The 23642-nt window shown below is 47.0% G+C and overlaps 2 protein-coding genes across 4 annotated transcripts in view; both read left to right on the forward strand.

The window, feature by feature from the left end:
• The first annotated feature begins 13138 nt into the window (after positions 1-13138).
• Positions 13139-14860, forward strand: LOC127297367 (high-affinity nitrate transporter 2.1-like). The gene has a single exon (XM_051327675.2). It carries the CDS (start codon positions 13204-13206, stop codon positions 14725-14727), a length of 1524 nt encoding a protein of 507 aa, XP_051183635.1. The 5' UTR covers positions 13139-13203; the 3' UTR covers positions 14728-14860.
• Positions 14861-17732: 2872 nt separating this feature from the next.
• The window catches only part of LOC127297368 (uncharacterized), a 254229-nt gene continuing 248319 nt past the window's right edge, over positions 17733-23642 (forward strand). For 2 of the 3 annotated variants that reach the window (XM_071819530.1, XM_071819531.1), the window contains exons 1-2: positions 17733-18172; positions 18255-18353. In XM_071819530.1, the coding sequence (XP_071675631.1) occupies positions 17807-18172; positions 18255-18353 (465 nt within the window). In that variant the 5' untranslated portion in view covers positions 17733-17806. Of the gene's footprint in view, positions 18173-18254; positions 18354-18580; positions 18626-19321; positions 19460-19564; positions 20143-23642 lie in introns of those variants that run through there. The other variant, XM_051327677.2, reaches the window with a different exon arrangement.

Genomic DNA, 23642 nt, shown 5'->3' on the forward strand with positions numbered 1-23642 from the left:
TGACTTTATTGCCTTTCTTTTTTCATACGTGATGTCCCGAGGAGAAAGTTCTATTCCCCAAAGGGAGACACGGCCTGTGGTTTCTGGATTGTTGAGTATGTTGGATAAAGGCGCCTCATTGACCACTATTATTGGATGCGCCGAAAAATAGTGGCGCAACTTTCTTGCGGTTGTGAATACTCCATATGCTAGCTTTTGGTACTGCGGGTACCTCTGTTTTGAAGGCGATAATACTTCGCTGATGAAATATACTGGCGTCTGCACTCCATGGAGTTTTCCTTCTTCTTCTCTTTCGACAACTAGCGCTATGCTGACCACCTGAGGTGTAGCCGCAATATATAACAGGAGCGGTTCTTTCTCTTTTGGCGCTACTAGAATTGGTGGTGTCGAAATTTTCCGCTTGAGGTCCTCGAAGGCCCTATCTGCATCTTCGTTCCATTGGAACTTCTCTCCTTGTTTGATTAAGGCGTAGAATGGTAACGCCTTTTCTCCCACTGCGACGAATACGCTTAAAGCTGCGACTCATTAGTCTGTATTTCCTTCAACTTTGTTGGCTTCCTCATTGTTAGGATAGCTTGGATTTTTTCAGGATTTGCTTCAATCCCCCTTGCTGAAACTAGGAAACCGAGAAGTTCTCCTGCAGGGACGCCGAAAGAACATTTCGTCGGATTCAACTTGAGACAAAATTTGTCGAGGTTGTCGAAAGTTTCCTTCAAGTCCTCGATTAATGTTGCCCCCTTTTTTGATGTGATGACGACGTCGTCGATGTACACTTGTACATTTTTCCCGATCTGTGTTGCTAGGCACTTCTGCATCATCCGTTGATATGTTGCTCCCGCGTTTTTCAACCCGAAGGGCATTGTTTTGTAACAAAATACGCCGTACGGTGTGATGAACGTTGTTTTAGCTTCGTCGTCTTCTTTTAATCTGATCTGATTGTAACCAGAATATGCGTCCAAGAAGGAAAGACGTTCACATCCTGCCGTGGAGTCGATAATCTGATCGATCCTTGGGAGGGGAAAGTGATCCTTTGGACAATATTTATTGAGGCACGTAAAGTCGACACACATGCGAAGGACTTTCGTGTTTTTCTTCGGCACCATCACTGGGTTAGCTACCCAAGTGGCCTCAGTAGATATCTCTTTGATGAAACCAGCTTCTCTAAGTCGATCAATTTCTGACAGCATGGCTTTGCGGTTTGGTTCCGAAAAACGCCGCAAAGTTTGCTTGATTGGTCTCGCAATAGGATCCAAGTTTAGGTGGTGCTCGGCAAGTTCCCTGGGTACTCCTGGCATGTCTGCTGAACACCATGCGAAGATTTTCCAGTGCTCACGGAGGAACTCGACGAGCGCGCTTTCCTATGCGAGGTCCATGTTCGTTGCGATGGACGTCGTTTTCTTCGGATCTGTCGGGTGAATCTGCACTTCCTTAGAATCTTTTGCTGTATTGAAAGTTGATTCCTTGTTGGGCCTCCCTACGTCTGGCAAAGACATCATAATCAGTCATGAGTCTTGACGCTGCGTACTCGCCCGCATCCCGAAAGTTTACGATAGTCGATGGAAATCTTTGTCGCATTTATCGGCTAGCGCGAAGCTTCCTTTGACTGTGATTGGTCCCTTGGGTCCAGGTAACCTCCAAAGCAAGTACGTGTAATGTGGTACTGCCATAAATCTGGCGTATGCTGGTCGCCCCAACAAAGCGTGATATTGCGACGGGAAATCCACAACTTCGAATTCCAACCTCTCTATCCTGTAGTTTTCTCGGGTCCCAAACTGAACGTCGAGATTGATCTTCCCTGGGTAACTTGGCTTCTACGGTGTGATGCCGTGGAAACGTGTGTCGGTTGGTTTCAAATTTGCGAGGGAAATATTCATCTTTCTTAGCGTATCTGCGTACATAAGGTTTAGACTGCTGCCGCCATCTATGAATACTCGAGATACATCGAATCCTGCAATTACTGCTGGTAAGATCAGTGCTGATCGCCTGGTCGAGGAACTTGCTGTGGATGATTAGCTATTGTGAAGCCAATATCTTGCCCCGACCGGTTAAGGTACTCGATCGTTGGTGGTGGCATCTTTTCTCGCCAAAAACACTGTCGCGAGATTACTTTCGAGCTCTATTGGATGGCCTGCCTTTCTGAATCATCGAGACCGCTCCGTTAGAGTTAGGATCGACGTAGGGTGGTGGAGCAGGTGCTGCCGCTATTCTGAGCTGATGTCGATTTTCATCCGTAACCGCGGGAGGAGGTGGCAAGTGAATCTCACTCCTAGGTCCTTGAGGATTTCTGTGTGCTGCCTGAGCATTTGCATGTCCTGCCCATCTTAACATTGCCTGGAAATTTCGGCAATCCTTTTGCAAGTGTCCTGACTGTCTTTTTCCATTGCTATCGAGAAAGAAATGCATCTGACACGGCCCGTTCATCATCTCTTCGGGAGACACAAAAGGTCTCTGGAACCTTGGCCCGCTATTTTGCCTGTTATCTCTATTGTCGCCTTGATGTGCATTACTTCTCTGGTAGTCATCTCTACTGTTTCCTCCATTGTTTCCCGAAAGCCAGCCGATATTTGGCCAGGTGCATCGTAACTTGAAAATTGACGAGGGAATCGACGTCTATTTTGAAAATTTCGACTGCGATCTTCCTCTGGGGACCTATGTCGTTTGTTATGTACCGCATCTTCGCCATCTGCCCATCTGTTTGCTATCTCCATTAAAGCTGATACTGTTCTTGGGTTTGTCCTCCCCAAGTCCTCCACGAAATCTCCTCGTCGAACTCCTGCAACAAATGCATCTATCGCTCTTTCGTCAGATATATTTTCTGCCGAGTTTTTGATGATGTTCCACCGTTGAATGTACTTCCTCATTGATTCATCATGCTTTTGTCGACATGACCTCAACTCCTCTAGTGTCGCAGGTTTCTTGCAGGTTGATCAGAAATTCTTGATAAACACGTCCTCGAAACTTTCCCAGCTGTCGATGGAACCTGGGGGAAGCTTTTTTATCCATGATCCGGCGGCTCCGCTCAGATGTATCTGGATGCTCTGCATGGCTGTCGCTCTGGTCCCGCCTATCAATTTTACTGTCTCGAGATAATCCACAAGCCAATCCTCAGGGTCTTGCAGGCCATCGAATTTCTTGAAACTATCGGGTAGCTTGAATCCTGATGGAACTCGAGTTTTTCGGACCCGTCGTGTGAAGCATGGGAGTCCACACATGTCCTCTTCAGCAAGTTCTGGTGAATGCCGACGTTCCCTTCTTTCTTGTCGCGCTCTATCAACTCTGGCTTGAGTTGTTGTGTCCCTGGCTCCACTTGCTCTTGGTGGATCTTGCACTGCTGCGGTAGGTCTCGGACTATTTTGTCTTGCAGTTCCTTCGGGAGGTGTGGCTGTGAACGCTGCTCCCATGGCTCCACATCCTGCCATGGCCATGTTGTACAACGCTTCCCTTGGATCTCCGGGAGGTGGCCTAGACGCTAAGATGAAGGCTTGTGTCGCCATGTACCCTGCTTCCGGTGTTTTTGGGATAATATTCCCCCTCGTGTCGATTGACATAAAGGACATGTCGAGGTTTTGGATTAGAGTTTCTCTTTCAGCTTCCGGTATATTTTGCAACCGAGATCTTGCTCTCCTCCGAGCTTCTCTATGACTATCTCCCGAAGTTTCTGAATGTCGACTTAATTCCGCTCGTCGCCTGCTTGATGCGGAAGCTGCCTCCCTTCTTCTGTTCAAAGCAGCTGTCTGTTTTTCTAACTCTCTTCCAGCTCTGGCGAGTCTATATTGATAAGCTTGCAGTTCTTCGACTGTAGCAGTTGTCTCCATTGGTTCAGAGCCATCCAAAGCTTTTGCAGCTCTATCCCAGGCTGCTTGTGGAAGTTGAACTCTAGCACACGGTGTGGGCCCGACATATTTAGTGCCCAAACCTCTCCTTAGATCTGAGGGATCGACATAGGGGTTTCCCAAATCGTCGAAAGCCTCTGATGTTTCCTCTTGATCGCGACTTGCTTCTCCAATGGCATAAACTTGGTGATATTTTCGAGTTTTCGCTTTGCTTGGTTCGGTGACACCATCATAGAGATTGGTGAAGACCTTCCCAATAGAGATGGATCTGTCGATGAAGTCGAAGCTATCGGTGTCGCTTGAATCATCGCTTATATAGGAGTCCGCCGATGACTCGAAGGACATGTCGCTGAAGATTTTGGCGAGTTTTTCACTTGCCCTGCTGCCGATGAAGCGTGGCGACGAAATCTCCTTGTCGCTTGACTCGACGGATGATACTGAGTTTGAGAGGTCAAGACCATCCGCCGATAATCCCGACGAAATCGGAACTTCGAGACGATACGATCCTTCTTTCTCGACGTGGAAGTGGAATTTTCCAAACGTCATCTTCATGGGCTCCTCCAGATACGCATATGCATCCAAACGGGAGGGCGGGTGAGGAATAAAATCAACGAGACCAGTTTCGATCTGTTTACCTCTCTCCATGATGTTGCTTGCTACTGTTGAAGTCGACGATCTTGAACGTGCCATCGAGATCAGCTCCTTGTCGCCTCTAGACCCCACAGACGGCGCCAATTGACAAGGTATTAACTTGCCAATGCCTACGGATTGTAGACTAGGGTTTAGTTGGATGTAGAGGGCAAGTAGATCTCGAAGGTTTCAGCCGAAAAGTACTCGACGAATATGAAAACTAGGGTTTGAGAAACAACGATTCGATCCTTTCTGCGTCCCTCGACTCCCCCTTATATAGGAGGCGGAGTCGAGGGTTTCGTATTGTACAAGTTACAGAGTCCGGGCAAGTTTCTAACTCCTCCCGCAAGACTACAAATAATGCTTCCTATTACAACTCTAACTTTCCTTAACAATATCTTGGGCTTCCGAACCTTCTTATTCTTCGAATAGTGGGCCTTCAGTAAACCCCGGGTACCATCATCGACAGGCATATTGGGGATGCCTATGTCATCGGGTGGCACTATAAGTGACGATGTCCAGCATGGAGGTCGGGTGTTTGTTGTCTCGTCTAGGGACATGTGAGTGCTCGTGTAATTATTGCTTCATCTTCCTTGCTTGCACTTGAAAGTGGCAGCACGCGCTACACATGTGGATGTTAATAATCCACTCACTGTCAGGTTGGCACAGTTCTCGATCAAGACGATCAAAGAAACATGGGCAGCTAGATTTAACCTATACAAGGACCAATCACAGTGGTCAGAGTACCATGGTCTGCAACTATGGCCCGGCCCAGAATATAGAGTCAAGAAACGGGGAAGACGACAAACAAAGCGTCTTAGAGGAGACAAGAATGGATGGGGTGCTGGAAGCACACGAGGAGGATGGGGAAAGAATTTACTCGAGGAGGCTCGTGTGAGCAAATAGGGTCCCCGAGATCACATACCAGACGTATGCGTGTGCATGATGCTTAACCTCCTCAATGCTATCCAAAAGAGGGCGCACACTGAACCGCTCACTAATCCAAGTATACGTGGCACCAGGAGGGACTCTTTATTTTGTAGGGTCCGTCTTTGGTGGAGGGAACCACACCGATAAGGTCTTGCATCTTCCCGCACCATCCTTTAGAATCTGTGCTCATACACACTGGAGGTCCATCGATGGGAAGCGCCAGGATCATCGAGATATCCTAAAGAGTCACGTTCATCTCCCCAGTCCGGAGATGAAACATGTATGTTTCTGGCCTCCATCGGTCAATGAGCTCAGTGATGGTAGCAGGTTTCACGTTCGGCGTCAACCGGCTCAGAAGCTACATGAATGGGAGTACTTGCGCCTGGATGAATGGGGTATATCCCTCCTCATATGGAAACTATGTGCTAGACACCCTGTGGTACCTTAGGCGAAGGGGTGACAAATCCTGAAAATTTTCAAGTTAGAAACTTGCATCTCCATGCTAACTAAACATATAAACAGGTGTGCCCAAATTGTATTACATCGGTAAACTCCAACATATACCGCCCACAGTGTTCTTGATCATAATATTGGTGGAGAAGTTCCATCTACACATTTGAACACGTACAAGCAACAAATAAGAAATGAATATTAAGAACAAGTAATAAACCTTATGTACTATTAATATTTAGAGCAAGTAATAGACATTATGTACTGCACAATTCTTGCATACAAGTAATAGACTTATTCTACTTGACCTTGCAAACAGAGATTGATACCGGTTATTCGATATTTTCTTTATCTAAATACAAGTCATATTTAATTGAAATACATTTTTGGTAGTGAAATGTAACCATTGTATGTTTAGGACAACTAATTCGACCTCAAGTAACATAGATTTCTGTAAGTAAATTGAAATTTAGAGGAAGACTGTTAGGGCTCACTCACCGTGAGGTGGTCGGGGATGGAGGAGACGGTGCAGTGGCTCGCTGGTGGGATCGGCCGGGAGCGGACGGGCGTGGCTACGCGGAGGTTGACACCGGTGGTGGAGACACGGAACACGGATGGTGGCGGTCGCGGTGTTAGAATGGCGCAGTAGCGGCCACGCGGACATCTATGTCGGCACAGATGGGAACGGCCGGACAGAGGTTGGAAAAGGGGAATAGGTGGAGAGGGAGCAGAGGCGGCAATAGCTTAGGAGGCATGCATACTTCATGCCATACGAGAGGCGACCGTGCGACCGGCCCTACCATGCTATCGGCGGCGAGCACGTGACATGCGGTGGTTGTCCGCGACCATGGGAGGGGGGCGGCGGCTCAGACGTGGGAAGCGGCAGCGTGGTCATGGGTGGCGACGGTGCAGGCGTGGGGAGCAACGCAGTAGTGGGGGAGGTGGCGGGTGTGGGCATAAAGCGCGATGATGGTGTGAGATTAGAGGGTTAGGGTTGGCCGGTACGAGTATTCCTCAAAACCAAAGGGTAACGCCCCTGGTTGAGGCATTAACGTACCGGTAGCTCCATTGCTTTCGACGCTACCCTTTTCTCTGTTCGGAACCTAACTTACCGATTCTGTTAAAATACGAATCAACAATGCACCTACATACATATAACAACTTCAAATCTATAAGGTTGACAACAACAAATTCCACGACTTTAAGGTTTTTACAACAACAAAATCTCCTACTTCAAGGTATATAACATCAAAGTGCACATCACAAAAATAAATTTTATCAAATAGGTGGCACTGAGCCTTGTTTACAACAATAAATTCCGAAGAATTAAATTTCAAGACATGACTCTAGTGAGTCCAACGGGGTTACTTTGTCTTCCGCTTATGTCTCCTCCCTTACACGACGAGCCCTCTCTCTCATTTTCTCCTGTTCCGCCTCACGAAGATCCTTCTCTTCTTGCTCCTTCTTTTCTTTCTCCAAACATTGTTTCTCAAGACTAGTATTCATATTTTTTTCTCCCGCTCCTCCTCACGAATCAACTGGAACGTGTAGTTCCACTTCCTTTGCTCCTCATATGCGACCTCTTCCTTGTGATATCTATCTTGATCCAAATCAATCCATTTCACGAATTGAAAAAGAGGTGGAGAAGACTGCAAATACACACTTAATATTATTAATGGAAAGCTCTCGAGAAATATTCATTAAAGTGGCGACACATACTGGTGGGTAGCCGTATGGGTTTCTTGGCTTGGCCTTGTCATGTGCATAATTAGGACACATCCAAAACCTCCTTTCATGTTTGTCATCCCAATCATCGCATCGCTTGGAGACACAAAGGTCACCACACCAACAACGAGCATGTTCCATCCCTTTGGGAAAATTGGATGGCCAAAGGTCAGCGGTGTGCTTCCACTTCCTCGGTTTATCCTTCGGAACGGACGAAGCCATACCTGGAATTTTTTTAAAGAAAAGTTACTATGGACGATATTTGAAAACTATGATATGCAAACAATAATGAGAACAATAAGCGAACCAAATGCCTACAACAATGTTCAAAAACTAAGATAAGCGAATAATAATGATATTCACAGCATAATTATAACAACCAAATGCATCAACGATAAATATATTAATTATAATATTCACATGCCAAGTTTTACTAGATCTAGAAATAAATTTTACTAGATCTACAATAAATTAACTAGATCTACAAATTACAAGATCTATAAATATATTATGCATTTAAAAATGACAATAACAATACCAATATCTACCTACACATGGCAAGATTGACACCAAATCATAGTCACATACCATAACTCTAACTAGCAACCTAACACAAAAGCCCAGAAGACCATACAGATTTCAAAATTTGGGATGAAGTAGGGTTTCAACAATACTAGAAAAATAGGGGCTAATGTGACAATATTCGTGGATAAATTTCATGGGATCGAAGGAGAATACCTATGGGGAGAGATGGAGATCAAAATCCATCGAAGAAAGCTTCAAATCTAGGATATTTTGGGGAAAGATTTAAGAGGGGAGAGAGGTGGGCATGCGCTGCTTCATTATTGGTCAGGGTCTGAGCTGTAAGTTGTAGGTTAAGGGGTCGGGGGCGGCCCACGTGGATTTACATATTCAATAGGGTAGCGTCCTAGAAGAGAGTTGAACTTTCAAAGGGTAGCGCCCTGACAAGGGAGTTGAGATCGTGAATCGCGAGCCCCACCTTGCCACATTGGCAGAAGTTCAGCGCCGTCCCTGAAGACTCCACAATGAAGAGGGTAGCCCGAGTAATGGCGCTACTAAAAAGGGTTAGTTTTTGAATATTTTTCAAAATAGGGTCAAATCGTGATGAACTTTCAAAAAAGCATCAAATTTGTCGAAATCAACGTGACAAGCAACACTGCATAGGGACATCGACACTCGTACCGTCATATTTGCATGTGTTGGCTGCCGCAGCGGGGCTTGTCGAAAAATTTAACAAAAAAATAAATAAAGGAATTGAAACAAATGTGGGAAATTTCATTCAAATTTATAATTTATTACAAGTTGTGAACTAAATTCGATTAAACATAAACTAAACCTGGTGTGTTGTCCACCTCATAGTTGTCGTCCTCTTCGCTATGGTTGCCACCATTCCAAAAATGCGGAGATGAGCCGTTCGACTCGCTGTCTACGGCGATGATGGCGCCACTTTCCTCCAAGGACCACCACTTGGAGAACTTCGGATCTGCCGGTGGCAAGTCGCCACTCGATGCCTGGAGTGCTCGGCTCAGGCTCACGAGTCATATTGGTATCTAGGATCTCACAGTTGCGTCTGGTGGGCACGTGTACTGCTTCCACTTCTCCTCCAGCTCTGACTCTGACTTGGGCGAGAGCAAAGGTTCCGAGGGCGTATGCGCAGCTGACTCGTTGTTCATTCCTCTAGCGCCATGCCCTGAAGACAATGCTAGAGAAGTAACACATGGGGTGCGAGGATGGCTTCGTCTTTGGAGTGTGCAGCGGCGGGGTGCGTGAGGAAAATCGTGATGATGACCTCGACATGAACCTCGTCGCGGTGGTCTTTGAGGGTGTCGGGGTGGGTCGTAGGGTGGAAAGAGACGACTCGGACCTCGACGAGCCTGTGGCACGTAACCATGCTAGATGAACATGTTGTTGGCATTCATGTAGTCCCAACAAGCATACCAACAGTGGAAGTTGTACGGCTCGCCGCAAGGACGGTACATGAATCATGTACCGTGGGGATGGCAATGGGTACCCATAACCCGCGTACTCGTAGGGTAAAAAACAATAGGACTACGGGTATGGGACAAAATATTACCCATGGATTTGTGAATGGGAAAAATATCATACCCATCGGGTCGAGTGGGTATGAGTATGAGATCGTAGAAACCATACCCGCATACCCATCTACCCATCTAAATTTAACAAGTGGGCCGTCGTAATATTCTAAACTACTCAATTTTCCCTCTAATCATGCATTTGTGTTGCTTGGATGAACCCTACGATTTCCGGTCTCACAATCGCTGGTAGGTTAGTGAGGATTAGACCCCTATTTAGGAGCGCTTCACCTCTTGTCATATTTTTTTAGATCAATTTGATATGTTGTAAGCGCAGGTATTTTTACCCGCGGGTACCCATTTACCCTGTCGGGTGACGGGTATGGGAAAAACTTGTACCCGTTGATAGGTGTGGGTACGTGTGATGGGTAAAAATGAAAGTGATGGGTATGGGTATGGGATGGCTCTACCCGTACCCATACCCTGCGGGTGCCATCCCTACATGGGCGCGAGCTCACAGACGTGCTCCGCCTCAAAAAGAGCCAACCGGGGTTCTATTGTTCCCACGATGGGAGGGCGTCTTGACGATGCCGAATGTACCCCTGCAGGTCGGTGCCCTTTGGGATCCGGGGATGCATATCCTCGTCGCTGGTCTTCTAGCCACCGGGAAGACGTGCTCACCCAAGACCATCGCCTCGTCAATGGTCAGGTTGCATGGGCGGTTCATGCTGCCACCGCCCCCTAATTTTGTGGTCATTCCGTCCCATAGAGGCGGGGTTGGTTGTTGGAGAACATGGGGGAGACAACGGAGAGAGGCTAGGGCTTGGAGGCGTGGTGTGTAAAATGCCCACGCTAGAGAGAGATTATATGGACAGTAGGGGGAGGTATATAGGTGGGTGGGCAGTAGCAACATTACTCTGACGTCGAAAGTCGAGCCGGCACACGTCTAAAAATGACATGGATGCGTGTTTGATCCGTCTAGCCGACGGGTCATTAAATATGTTGATTAGTGGGTCTCTGCGGTTACTAAGCTGGCACGGCGGATGTGACGTGGCTTGGAGTCCCTACGCTCCGTCTCGGTCCTTGTAGATAGGGGCCGGCATGGGCGCGCCTGCTATTTTATTAGGCTTGAAAATATGTCGGCATCCTATGGAGGCGCCGGCATGAGTCTAAAATGTCGCCGGCACCTCAACATACATATTGTGTAAGCTATTGGCCATGTCGGTAGAGATGGTTGTGCTAGCCGAGAAGAATCCTTAGTCCGTGAGCGGGTGATGCTCGTACGTAAATGGGTGATGCTTATGGGTCTGTGGACGATGCTGATAGATTTGGATGCATGCGTGCAATAGCCTCTCCAAACGGAGACGTAGAGCTGGTGTCAACAGCTTGAACTTCGGGAAACAAATAGGTACACTCGATCTCCTTTTCGCTTTACCTTTATGTTAATATTGTGCCTGCAGTTTGGCCATTTTCTCTTGTTGAACATTTTACTTGATCCGTTTGCCTTCATGCTGTCTATTTTGCTTCATCCGGCATATATATGTTTTCTGCTTCATTGTGTTATTTCAGAGGCTTGCCTGAAGTTTTATATTTTTTCCGAATGGGGGATATATACCAGCCTCATCATCAAAATGATGCATCTGGCCATTTTATTACTTTATTCAGATCATATACCTAAAGCTTTATATGTCTCTATATATCTTCATCCTGCTGAGTAGTTTATAAACTGCTATATGCATATAATTTGCCTGAAACTTATGTTTTCTCAATAATCTGCTTGAAGCAACGGTTATGTGATGTTTTTCATCATCCTGGTGCTATTTGTCACATTATGCTTATATTTGTTTCATTCCTCATCCTATTTTTAGCGCAATATGGTTGAAGCTTCCACATATATTATTATTTTTTGAATAAAAGGAATATCTAAATATCAAGAAGATACTAATTACACCTATCCTTGGTAATAAAATAATGTCAAGAGTCAGTCGAGACATCATGGATGCACACAGCTGAAAAAAGACAAAAAAAACATGGCACTTTAACTTACAGTATTTATCGATAACTCATATCCACCCCTCTAGTCGTCATATCTCGATCTTTCACGGGGTGGTTCAATTGGTGCTGGCAGAGGCGGAGATAGTGGTGGCAGAGGCGCGGTGACGCGAAACCTAGAGAAGAAGGAGGAGGAGACGCCGGACCAGGAAATGGAGGCGGGGAAGTCCTGCGACATGGCGGCGGTGATTTTCTTCTTCCTCGTCATCTCCGGCACGGTGGGGGATCCACCCCAATTCTCTAGGGTGGGGCAGACTTTACTTAGGCTAGGCTTTTTTTTCTTCTATCTTCTTCCTTTTCTATAGCTGACAATAGAGCTAGGCTAAATCTTAAGATGGGTCGAGTCCCACCCTTCCACCCAGCTAGATCAGCCACTGCTCCGACGTGCTACTCTTCTCCCTGTCCGTTCCCACATCCCCATTCCAAGAGTAAGACAACAAGAAAGGGCTGGTCGAAAATTGACTGATAGGTATGTTTTGCAGGCAGCTGCGCTAGACAGCTCTTGGATCTCCGGGATCCTCAACAGACATATATCCCTTGTTAGTGTGACCGTAGGTATGGTTTAGAAGAAGCAGGAAGCTACCTATATACATTACAAATTTTAGACGTGGATGTCAGGGTTGACATTTTGACACGCGTAAGTATTATTGATGCCTATACTACTCTACGTAATGTGGACAGATTCGATTCCGTGAAATAACGTCTCACAATTAGTTTAGCTTACGAGTTTATACAAAAGAACTAAACAGGGTATAAGATGTCACAAAGTCACGAATAAGACTATAAGAGGTAAAATATGACAATTGTTTGGTAGAAAACGATATGCATCACGATTAGAGGGTAAAAGTAAAATTTACTCTATTTATTTATGCAAAAGCACGACTGTGCGCCTATACTCGATACAAAGTGGAGCCATGTATATATTCTACTGAAATTAAAACCAACCCTCGATTAAACTGAAAGCCGATCGATCGAGATATGTCGGCTACTATGTCAAATTAAACTATAAAGGTGCACCTGGCTGTTATCTTACCCCTTTAACGACAGCCGGCATAGATACAAGTCAACGTACAGAACTTTCCACGCCTCGAGTCTCAAGGTTGATCCTTGGTGGATCCCATGGGATAAGTAGAGGAGTTCCAAAAGCCACGGACGCAGGAGATGCGGCGCCGAGGCTCCCTAATCCCTTAATTTAGCTATTCATTTTATCATGTCTCCCTTCCAGATTCAACGCCAGCGCTCCAAACTGTAGTAATTAACTCACTCATTGTTTCATGATTTCCATCAAATGCAATTGTTAAATTGCTTATTGTTGTTCTACGATGCTCAAAGGGCAGAATCTTAATTCCAGCTTAGCTAGCACCGAAGAATCGATTGAGTGGTTAGCATCCCAATGTCAACTCTGCTGCAGGTTTCTATAAATACAACGTTGATCGATGCAAGGTCCACAACATAAGCCACATTGCAAGTCAAGCTTGAGAGCCAGCAAAGAAGAAGAAGCTTAATTAGCTGTTCTTTGAGAGGGAGCTATGGAGGTGGAGGCTCGGGCTCGGGGGGAGACGGTGGCGAGCAAGTTCACGCTGCCAGTGGACTCGGAGAACAAGGCCAAGTCATTCCGGCTTTTCTCCTTCGCCAACCCGCACATGCGCACTTTCCACCTCTCGTGGATCTCCTTCTTCACGTGCTTCGTCTCCACCTTCGCCGCTGCGCCACTCGTGCCCATCATCCGCGACAACCTCAACCTCGCCAAGGCTGACATCGGCAATGCCGGGGTGGCCTCCGTGTCTGGGTCCATCTTCTCCAGGCTTGTCATGGGCGCCGTGTGTGACCTCCTCGGCCCTCGCTACGGCTGTGCTTTCCTTGTCATGCTTGCCGCGCCCACCGTCTTTTGCATGTCACTCATCGACAGTCCCGCGGGGTACATCACGGTGCGATTTCTGATCGGTTTCTCCCTCGCGACATTCGTGTCGTGCCAATATTGGATGAGCACTATGTTTAATAGCAAGATTATCGGCACTGTCAATGGGCTCGCGGCCGGGTGGGGCAACATGGGTGGTGGTGCAACACAACTCATCATGCCACTTGTCTTCCATGCCATCGAGAAGTGTGGAGCCACACCTTTCGTCGCATGGCGCATCGCGTACTTTGTGCCAGGCATGATGCACATAGTGATGGGTCTGCTCGTGCTCACCCTAGGACAAGATCTCCCCGACGGCAACCTCGGGAGCCTTCAAAAGAAGGGTGATGTGAACAAGGACAAGTTCTCCAAGGTCTTATGGGGCGCCATCACAAACTACCGGACATGGGTGTTCGTCCTCCTCTACGGCTACTGCATGGGTGTCGAGCTCACCACCGACAACGTCATCGCCGAGTACTACTTTGACCACTTCCACCTAGACCTCAGAACTGCTGGCACAATCGCGGCCTGCTTTGGCATGGCCAACATTGTCGCACGTCCAACCGGTGGTTACCTCTCTGACCTTGGTGCCCGTTACTTTGGCATGCGTGCTCGCCTTTGGAACGTCTGGATCCTCCAAACTGCCGGGGGTGCCTTCTGCCTTTGGCTTGGACGTGCCACCGCCCTTCCTGCCTCTGTTACTGCCATGGTCCTCTTCTCCATCTGTGCGCAAGCTGCTTGTGGTGCCATCTTCGGTGTTGCCCCCTTCGTCTCCCGAAGGTCCCTCGGCATCATCTCTGGCATGACTGGTGCCGGTGGTAATGTTGGTGCAGGCCTCACGCAGATTCTTTTCTTCACTTCATCACAATACACCACCGGCAAGGGGCTCGAGTACATGGGCATCATGATCATGTGCTGCACGCTGCCTATCGCGCTTGTGCACTTTCCACAGTGGGGCTCCATGTTCTTCCCGGCCAATTCTGACGCCACTGAGGAAGAGTACTATGGGTCCGAGTGGACCGATGAGGAGAAGAAGAATGGTCTCCATCTTGCCGGGCAAAAGTTTGCCGAGAACTCCCGCTCGGAGCGTGGCAGGCGCAATGTCATCCTCGCCACGTCTGCTACGCCGCCAAACAACACTCCCCAACATGTATAAGTTGTACTCGAGCCTTTTTTTTTTCTGAGATGTATGATTGTCCGTATATATATATACCCTGCGTATATGCATACGCGCTTGAGTTGAACACCACGCAATAAAAGAAAAGTTGCAAGGGGGTTTACCTTTCTACTGTAGGCGATACGGGTTAGCATTTCTCTATACGCATGGAATTTGTGGATGCTTGCGAGTCTTCTGTATCACTGTGGCTCCGAAATTACCTGAACAAATTTCACTTTTGGTATGTGTATCCAGTCCATATATGTATGTCTCCGGTTGATCCTCCAAGCAAATTAAAATATGGTATGGTAGAACAGTTCAATTAATTAGTTTCAGCCAAGAACAAATTAACCAACTGAGTGGCCAAATGCAAAATATATAAATGAAAAAGTCATCTGGCTTCCTCTTCTTAACACACCCCAAAACCGGTCAAGATGCACACCATGATGGGCTACCAAAACGGGAGAACATCGAATTGGCCAAGAGGCGCTGGAGCCATCAAATTTCCATTCAGCTCAATTGCGAAGTACAGCGTGAATTACAAAGTCCTGGCAAACTGAATTTTGCAAGGTTGAGACAGCAGGACATGGAGAACTAGCATGAGCTGAATATACACAGTTGTAGACAGGCTGACATAGGTCCTGCCTAAACACCTCCGACCCTCCATTGCTGATATTTCCCCAGTGGCGGTCGCAGCGGTAGGGGGACGGGACATTTGAGTGTGGCAGTTGGGCTTTGCCGCGACCGAAATATGTGCCTACGGTTGGTGCTGCAAATTTGCAGCACAAGATGAAGAACTTTAGAGTATGATGTAAAAAATTGCATATAGGACTTTTTTGTGAAAAAGGCTACCGATGTATTATAAACATCCACAATAGTACAAAGAACCCAAAATGTAACAAAAAAATACAAACATGCCTTTAGAGCACCTAGCGACGACTACAAGACACTAGCACGAGCCGAAGGCACGCCGCCGTCCTTGCCCCTCCATCCCGGTACCAGAAAAAGTTTGTCATAGTAGAGTTCGTTGTAGTAGAAAAACGGCAAGTCGTCGTGCTAAGAGCATCTCCAGTCGCGTCCCCCAAAGCGTCCCCCAAACCGCGCCGGATTGAGCGTTTGGGGGACGTGTTTTGTTCGTGCCGCGTTTGGGGGACGTCGCTCCCCAGCCGCGTCCCCCAAACGCCGCCCCCAAACATTTAAAATAATTTTTCTTGACATTTTTATTTCAATTTCCACAAACTAATACATAATTGGGAACGTGGTTTACACGAAGACATAGTTTGGAACATGGTTTTCCACAAACTAATACATAGTTTGAACCATGGTGGACACAAATATAAAATATTGCAAAAAAACTAAACCTAACTAGGCCGTGCATCGAAGGTTTCCTGTGTTCGCTGCTAAGAAAGAACACTCGAGGGCACACCCAGTCACCTAAACTGGAAAATCCAGCGGGAGGATGGTGCCCTTGTTGGTTCTACCGATGAGGCGAACAGGCAGAAACCTCCGTGCACGTATTCGCTGCGAAGAAACAACACTCAGTCGTCCTCCTCGTCGGTGCTGTCGTCGTGGGAGTCCCTGTCGCCGTGGTAGTCCCGGAGGCAGCGCCTCTCGTCGAAGACCTTGACGCTCATGTCCCTGTTGCCGAAGTAGGAGAACACGAGGATGAAGCCGGCTTCGAGGCTGTGGTGGCGCGCGAACTTCTCCCAGCCGATGTTGAGGTACATCTTGCCGCACGCGTCGTAGATCGCGTCGATGATCCACCGGCAGTAGCCGCACGAATGCTCCCGCAGATGCATCTTGCGCGGGCGTACGCCGCCGACGTACTCGGCGAAGGAGTCCGGCAGCCTCTGGATGCTGCGCGGGTCGCCCTTGAGGACGTGGACGAACTCGAACAGGACGTCCGGCTCCACGTCCATCTCCGACAATGAAGACGACGGCGTGGGAGGCGACGGCGAGCGTTCAGCTATGCCGCGGCCACGACCACGACCACGACCACGGCCGCGGCCGCGAGGTCGGCCTCCGCCTCTACCAGACATAGCGTCGAGTCTTGTTGAGAGATGGTGGCGGCTAGGGTTTGGGAGAGAGGCGCTAGGGTTTGTGTGTGAGAGGGACGATGAGAGGCGCCCCTTTTTATAGGCCGGAGGGAGGCGGAGGAGCGGTGGCGCTCATTAACGCCGGCACGCAGAGCTAGGCGCGACGGGACGCGTGCGCCGCTGCGGGAACTGCACCGTCGCTGCGCGCCAATAACTTCCGTCGCGAGGTAGGCGACGGTTAGGTTTAAATTAATTGTGCCGCTGACGGGTCAGCCCCGCCACTCCCCGCCTCGCTTTTCGTTGTGTCCGGCGTCCCCGGTGCGTCCCCTGTGGGACGGGGACGGGCTCGGGGCGCCGGACACCGTATAGGGGCACGCCGGACAAAAAAGGGCTTTGGGGGACGCGGCTGGAACGCATTTTTGATCCGGCGCGCCTCAAATCCCTTTGGGGGACGGTTTGGGGGACGCGACTGGAGATGCTCTAAGGTCTTAAATGACCAGAGTAGCAACCATCGCCAAAGCTGATATCCGTAGATCAGAAGAGCTAGACCAAAAACCACATTAACGATCACGAAAACCGACACAGATCTCCATATGCCCTTCGCTAGTTCTAGACGTGCCACCGGAGCGAGGATAGGACGGGGAAATCTTATTCTAACTTAAAAGATGTAGCCGCCGCCTCATCTTAAAGAAGACACTAAAAACAACCCAAAAAAGAACGGGAAACCTTCCGTCACCGAGGAACCGTGGTCCACCATACCTCCAATGCCCAAGGCCTCCGAAGGTGGAATGAACCAACGACGTCACCGGTGAGAGGGACGGAAACCCTAGATAGGTTCTTCTACTATTGCCTTAATACCTTTCGGGGATGCTCTAACCTAGTTCCACAACTTTTGGCACGAAATTTGTTGAAACGTGTTCGGTTCGTCCAAAATTTGATTTCCCATTTCCCATTTGTATGGGTATGGCCATTCATGTCTGAACTTGGCGAGACACCGATCGAGGAGGCGGCTTCTCTTTTCTGTCTCTCCCCCGACCAGGGCAATGCCTCCTCCCAGTCTCCCCCTCCCCCTCCGCAGCAGCAGGCCATCCGACGGCCGGCGCCGCGGCCGCCTCATCACCGTCGCCGTCGCCCTCCTCGTCTCTCTCCTCCTCGCGCTCGCCTACCTCTCCTTCCCCACGGCCTCGCGCGCGCGTGGACCACCGCCCACCGCCGCGGGCTGCACGGGCATCCAGGGTGTCGAGCTCTGGGGCGATGCGCTCAACTGGGGCTCCGACCACCGCACTACCTCCGCCGCCGCCTGCTGCGCCGCCTGCAGGGCCACGTGCCGCGGCGACGGCGGGGATTGCCGCTGCAACTCGTGGGTCTTCTGCGGGGACAGGCGCAGATGCGGCAACAGGTTCGGAGAGGTCAGTCCGTTCGTCGCCCAGACTTCACTGCGTTCATCCGGATCATCTGTCAATGTGATCCACGCTCTTGGTTTGATTGCAGTGCTGGCTGAAGAAGCAGACGGACGTGTTGGCTCCTTCTGTCATTGCAAGGGGGGAGGACGTCATGTGGACTTCTGGTCTAGTCTTCGGCAAATCGAAGGTCTGTTAATTATTTCTGAGCGTGAAGCTACTGCCTTGAGTGTAGACAAATATTTGAAGTAGGATATATATATAGGCATTGCTTCTACCTGCAGGAATTGCTGCAAGAGAAGGAAGAATCAAACATTTCCTTTTCTCAAGGAAATGTGTTAAGTTACTCTTCTTGTTTTGATGTTCCCTGGTATGAATCCCACTGTTGTTGATTCAGAGTCCTGCAATTTAATGTAGGGAGTTGTGGGGCTGGAGACGAATCTTGGCACGCTTCGCGTTCAAGTAAGTGTTTTGTCTCTACAGCAGGGCTGGAATATTTTTGTACCTGCTGCTTGCTGCTAAAGTGTTGATGGACCATTTCTAGAATAGTAGCCAGAAATAAGGAAGCTGGTAAAGTGGTGCTTAGTGTTTGGCCATTGAGCTTCTTTTTCATGATAACTGATAGATGCTACACTGGCGTTCACATTTATTCATTACCTCCGAGTATATATTCAAGCCCCTAAAGCTGTGCGTATCGCCTCTCCCCTGCTAAGTGCTAATCAGTTCATAGAATAGCGCTTCTGCTTATCAGTTTTTCATTGACGACAGCTTTGCTATGTGGACCTTTTTTTGGAATAAATATGGTGAGATCCACGGTTTAACATGCCTGGATGGGCCTAAGTATTCATTTATTGTTTCGATTACATCTTCACATCAATATATCAATTTGAAGTGATTAGCCTACGCTGCTCATTCAACTTGTTGGAGATGATAATGCATTTTGATTTGGGACTGAGCTAATTCTAGCCCATTTATTTTCGGATTTAGTCATCAATAAACTTGATTCCTCTGGATGATCCATGATACGTTTTCATAACAAAAAGGAAAATTGAGATGAATGGAAATGTACATACTGTAATTTCGGTTTCCGCTATTACGTATACTGGCTACATTTTTGTCCCTTTCCCTAATACATATATGCAATTCCATTGCATCCAGTTGCTGCCTGATTGTGCACCCCGTTCTGTGGATTACTTCATCGAGCTCTTGGGCTTGCACAACTGTGCCGGGTGCAGATTCTATCGTGCCGAAGGCCGTGGGCATCTGTGGGATGCACAAGGCGACAGCATAAAAAATGTATGTTGTCTATGGCCATCTTGCATAAGAGGGAGTCCAAAGGCATATTTTTTTGTTTCTGGACTTCCGTTTGGTAAGGCTTGATGATGTTTTTTTTTTTGTTAGGCTGCATCTGGTCCACCATATGGGCTGCTTCAAGGGACACTAGAAGTGGACGGCGTAGCCTTCAAGGAGGTGCCGAGAGAAGGGTGCTCAGCGGTGAGAAGAGGATCTGTGGCGTGGGTGGGTTCAGGGCCAGAGTTCCTGATCAGCCTGGCAAACCATGAGGAGTGGAGGGACACCTACACGGTGTTCGGGTCCGTGGTGCCGGAGGACATGGCCATCGCCGAGGAGATGGCGATGCTGCCAACCAGCACAGACGTCTGGAGCAATGTGACTGTGAGGCTGCTGAAGGACCCAGTGTATTTCAAGGTGAAGAGAAAGAGCAACGCTAGCGCCGTGTAGGCCTTTTGAATTCATTGTTGATTTTCTTGTTTGTTTGGTACTACCGGCAACAAAGAGGGATGGGAACTAGATGAGAATCAGACACATTGTGTAGCAAAATACAGTCCAAAAGGTTAAAGCAGGAATTCTGTGTAAAGAGAGGAAAAATAGAGGAGGTTTGGAAAGAGAAAGATTTCACCTGTTATTTGTTACCTGTCAGCAAGCCATTTCATGATCTTGTTTTCTTAGTTTATGTTTGATTTGATCTATTATCTCTTGAGGAATGCGAGTCCTAAATTCTAATGTTGACCCCTGTGTCTTTAGTCTTACGGAGTGGAAATGTTACCTGTCAGCAAGTGGTTCCATTATCTTGTTTTCTTAGTTTATGTTTGATTTGATGTTTTATCTGTCCAGGAATGCGTGTTCTAAATTCTAATGTTGACCTCCTGTGTCTATAGTCTTATCGAGTGGAAATGAATTTCGAAGTCTTCCAGTTGTGGAAATAAATTTTGTAGATGAATGATGGGCTGAAGAGGCAATTAGGCACGCCGCAAAAGAGAACATCACTTGTTCACGTCTTTAGACATGTACCTGCCCGTGTCTCCTTACGATATAGTGCTTCGCACTTAGACAACCATAGACGCAAGTATATCCATTTTAAAGATATTTGTTAGCACACACACTTTAGAGTTCTCCAGCGAGATATTCGATGGTTATAAAATGGACCATAAAACTATGATTCGTCTAAGAGATACAGTAATATGTGGAGGATCTTGGCTTTCTATTTTTGTAGAATCATCAAAGAATCGACTTAACGAATTGTCGTAAGAGGCGATGTCACGGTAGATTGAGTTCATTTTATACATTAGTTATGCCTTGTGATACGTGTTGCCCTATTTAAAAGCGAATCCCACATTTTAACCCTCAATTGCTTATAAGAGGGTGTAGGACAGATATTAGACATGTATTGAAAATATTTTGATATCTAATGATAGTTTTATGTGGTTAATTTTTTAAGTGTAATAGAAAACTATATATGATGAATTCAAAAATTCAAACACTGTTCAAATTAAATATCAAACTTGAGAGAAACTCACAAAATTGGTTTCATTTCTTGGATAAGCTCGTGACAGGAACTAAAGCTTCTACATCACTTTGCTCCATTCCATTTTACATATTCACACATCACATTACAACTCGGACACTGTACTATCTTCTATTTAAAATCAATTACTCGTAACTAACTACAACACTCCCCCTCAAGATGGGGAAAAAGCATCAAACTACCTCATCTTGCTACATAAACTAGAAAAAAATATTTTTCTGATAGGCCTTTACTTAATATATCAGCAAATTGATTAGACGAACTCACATATGGCATGCTGATGATTCCTTGGTCCAACTTTTCCTTGATGAAATGTGATCAATCTCTACATGCTTTGTCCGACCATGTTGCACTGGGTTACGAGCAATGTCAAGAGCAGTTTTATTGTCACAGTACAACATACATTAATGGTTTTTTGTTGAAGTCTCAGCTCCATCAATAAAAAAATTCAACCGAAGTACCTCACATATTCCATGTGCCATGGCTCGAAATTCTGCTTCTGCTGTAGATCTCGCAAGCACACTTCGCTTCATACTTCTCCAGGTAACAGGATTGCCGCCAACAAAAGTACAGTAGCCAGAAGTGGACCTCCGGTCATCCATTGAACCTACCCAATCTGCATCAGTGTAACACTCTATTTGTATATTTCCATGTTGACTATACAATAAACCTTTACCAGAGCAACTTTTAAGATAACGAACGATTCTCATGACTGCATCCAAATGATGAGTTCGAGGGTTATGCATGAACTGGCTAACCATAGTTACTGCAAATGCAATATCAGGACGTGTGTGGGATAAATAAATTAGACGTCCAACAAGTCTCTGGTATTGCTCTCTGTCTATAGGAGATCCTCCTTCCTGTAAGACGTTGGTTAGTCTCAAATAGGATGTGTGCTGGGCTTGTTAGTACTAAAGCCAGGAGGTATATGCATATAGATTTCTTCGTGGAGTTTCCCATGGAGAAAAGCATTTTTACATCTAGCTGATGTAGACTCCAATCAAAATTAGATGCACATGAGATAAGGGTTCTTATAGTATTCGTCGGTGCAAAAGTTTCTTCATAGTCAATTCTATAGTCATGCACACCTCAAGCTCGCATGCAGTCGTGTGGGACAGCGGCCCAATCAGAGTCGCTAGTTACGATGTCGCGAAAAAAGCAATCCATATCGTGAGATTTCCCCGGCCTAGTGGGATGACGGGATAAAATTGCTAAATTATCCTCTACAGATGTACGGCGAGATTTAACCAGTACTCCAGCGCGTGGTTGTGGAGTACATGGGTACTGCAAAATCCTCTTATTTGATGTTTTATCTGTTGAGGAATGCGTTCTCTAAATTTTAATGTTGATCTCCTATATCTTGAGTCTTCGGAGCATAAATGAATTTCGAAGCCTAACTGTTGTTGAAATGAATTTTGAAGATTGATAATAGACCAAGGAGGCAATTTCAAACGGTCCACCGGCTTTTTAGGGCTCGTTCGGCAACCCACCACTCTGTGACTAAAAGGAGAAAGGAAGAAGAGTGGCCAGAGCAGCTCCTCACCGCCGCCACCGCTAATGCTTCGTTCGAGGAGTAGATGATCGCAGACCTGGAGCGCTGGTGGTCCTCCCCTATGGATCCTAGCTCCCACTAGCCGCCACCCTCCTCCTTTGCGTGTCCTACCAACGAGACCAAGCAAGCAATATTAAGTTTTAGTTGGCACGTAAATGTTCGTAATAATCATATAGTGATGACCAAGTATTACTGATGTGGAGTACACAAAATTACACATTCTTCTCTATAATTGGAGATGCTTGGACTTAATCTTGCTCTATGCTTTGTACTAGCTCTGTCCATACAAAAATGTCTTAGATGTATCTAAATTAGATGTATGTAGATAGTGGATGGAAGAAGTAATTTCATCGCTTTTTGTGTTCTTTGTATTACCATTGTTTATTACAATAGATAGCCCGTCTTTTTCCCAAAAAATAATAATGTTAGTATTTGAGTGCCGAACAGATCAGCAGGCGGGAGAGAGGCATGCAGCTGTTATGGCGACCAGCAGATTCGAAACTTGTAGGTAAGGTTGGAAACTAGAGTAGGCATTGGGATGGACCAGCAACTCCCGTCTCGTCCTCGTCTGGCCAAACTGAAGGCACGAGGAACGATACTAGTCCACAAACGGCATTCACGTACTTGAGCATGGAATCCAAGCTGTTAATCACGTCTAGTATTATGTTGATAAAGGGAATATATTAATATCAAGAAGATACCAATTACACCTAGCCTCTGCAACAACGCACCACCCTAATGGCACTACGGATGCACACAACGAAAAACAAGAAAAAAAAAACTAAGAAACAAAAGTCCCGCTACAGTATCTCGGGCCTAACAACAGCAATACATCCACCGCCAAGACAACACCTGAATTACAGACTCTCCAAAAACGACGCCTCCAAGAAGGGAACAGTGCTCAAACACCGTCGTCGCTCGATCAAAGATCTTAGGTTTTCACTCTGAAGATAGTCCCCGCTCTCAAAACAATGCCTCCACCAAGGACATTGGCAGACACAACCAATTAAGGCCAGACCTTGGGTTTTCACCCTGAAAGGTAGGACTCTGCATTTCACCTGTGTTGTCGCCCCCACTTTCATACCGCTGCTGTGAAGCCCGGA

This window comes from Lolium perenne, chromosome 4 (assembly GCF_019359855.2).
Source record: "Lolium perenne isolate Kyuss_39 chromosome 4, Kyuss_2.0, whole genome shotgun sequence".
Lineage (NCBI taxonomy): Eukaryota > Viridiplantae > Streptophyta > Magnoliopsida > Poales > Poaceae > Lolium > Lolium perenne.

Excerpts from the sequence above, each read along its gene's own strand:
- LOC127297367 (XM_051327675.2), top strand. The coding sequence starts at position 13,204 with ATGGAGGTGGAGGCTCGGGCTCGGGGGGAGACGGTGGCGAGCAAGTTC.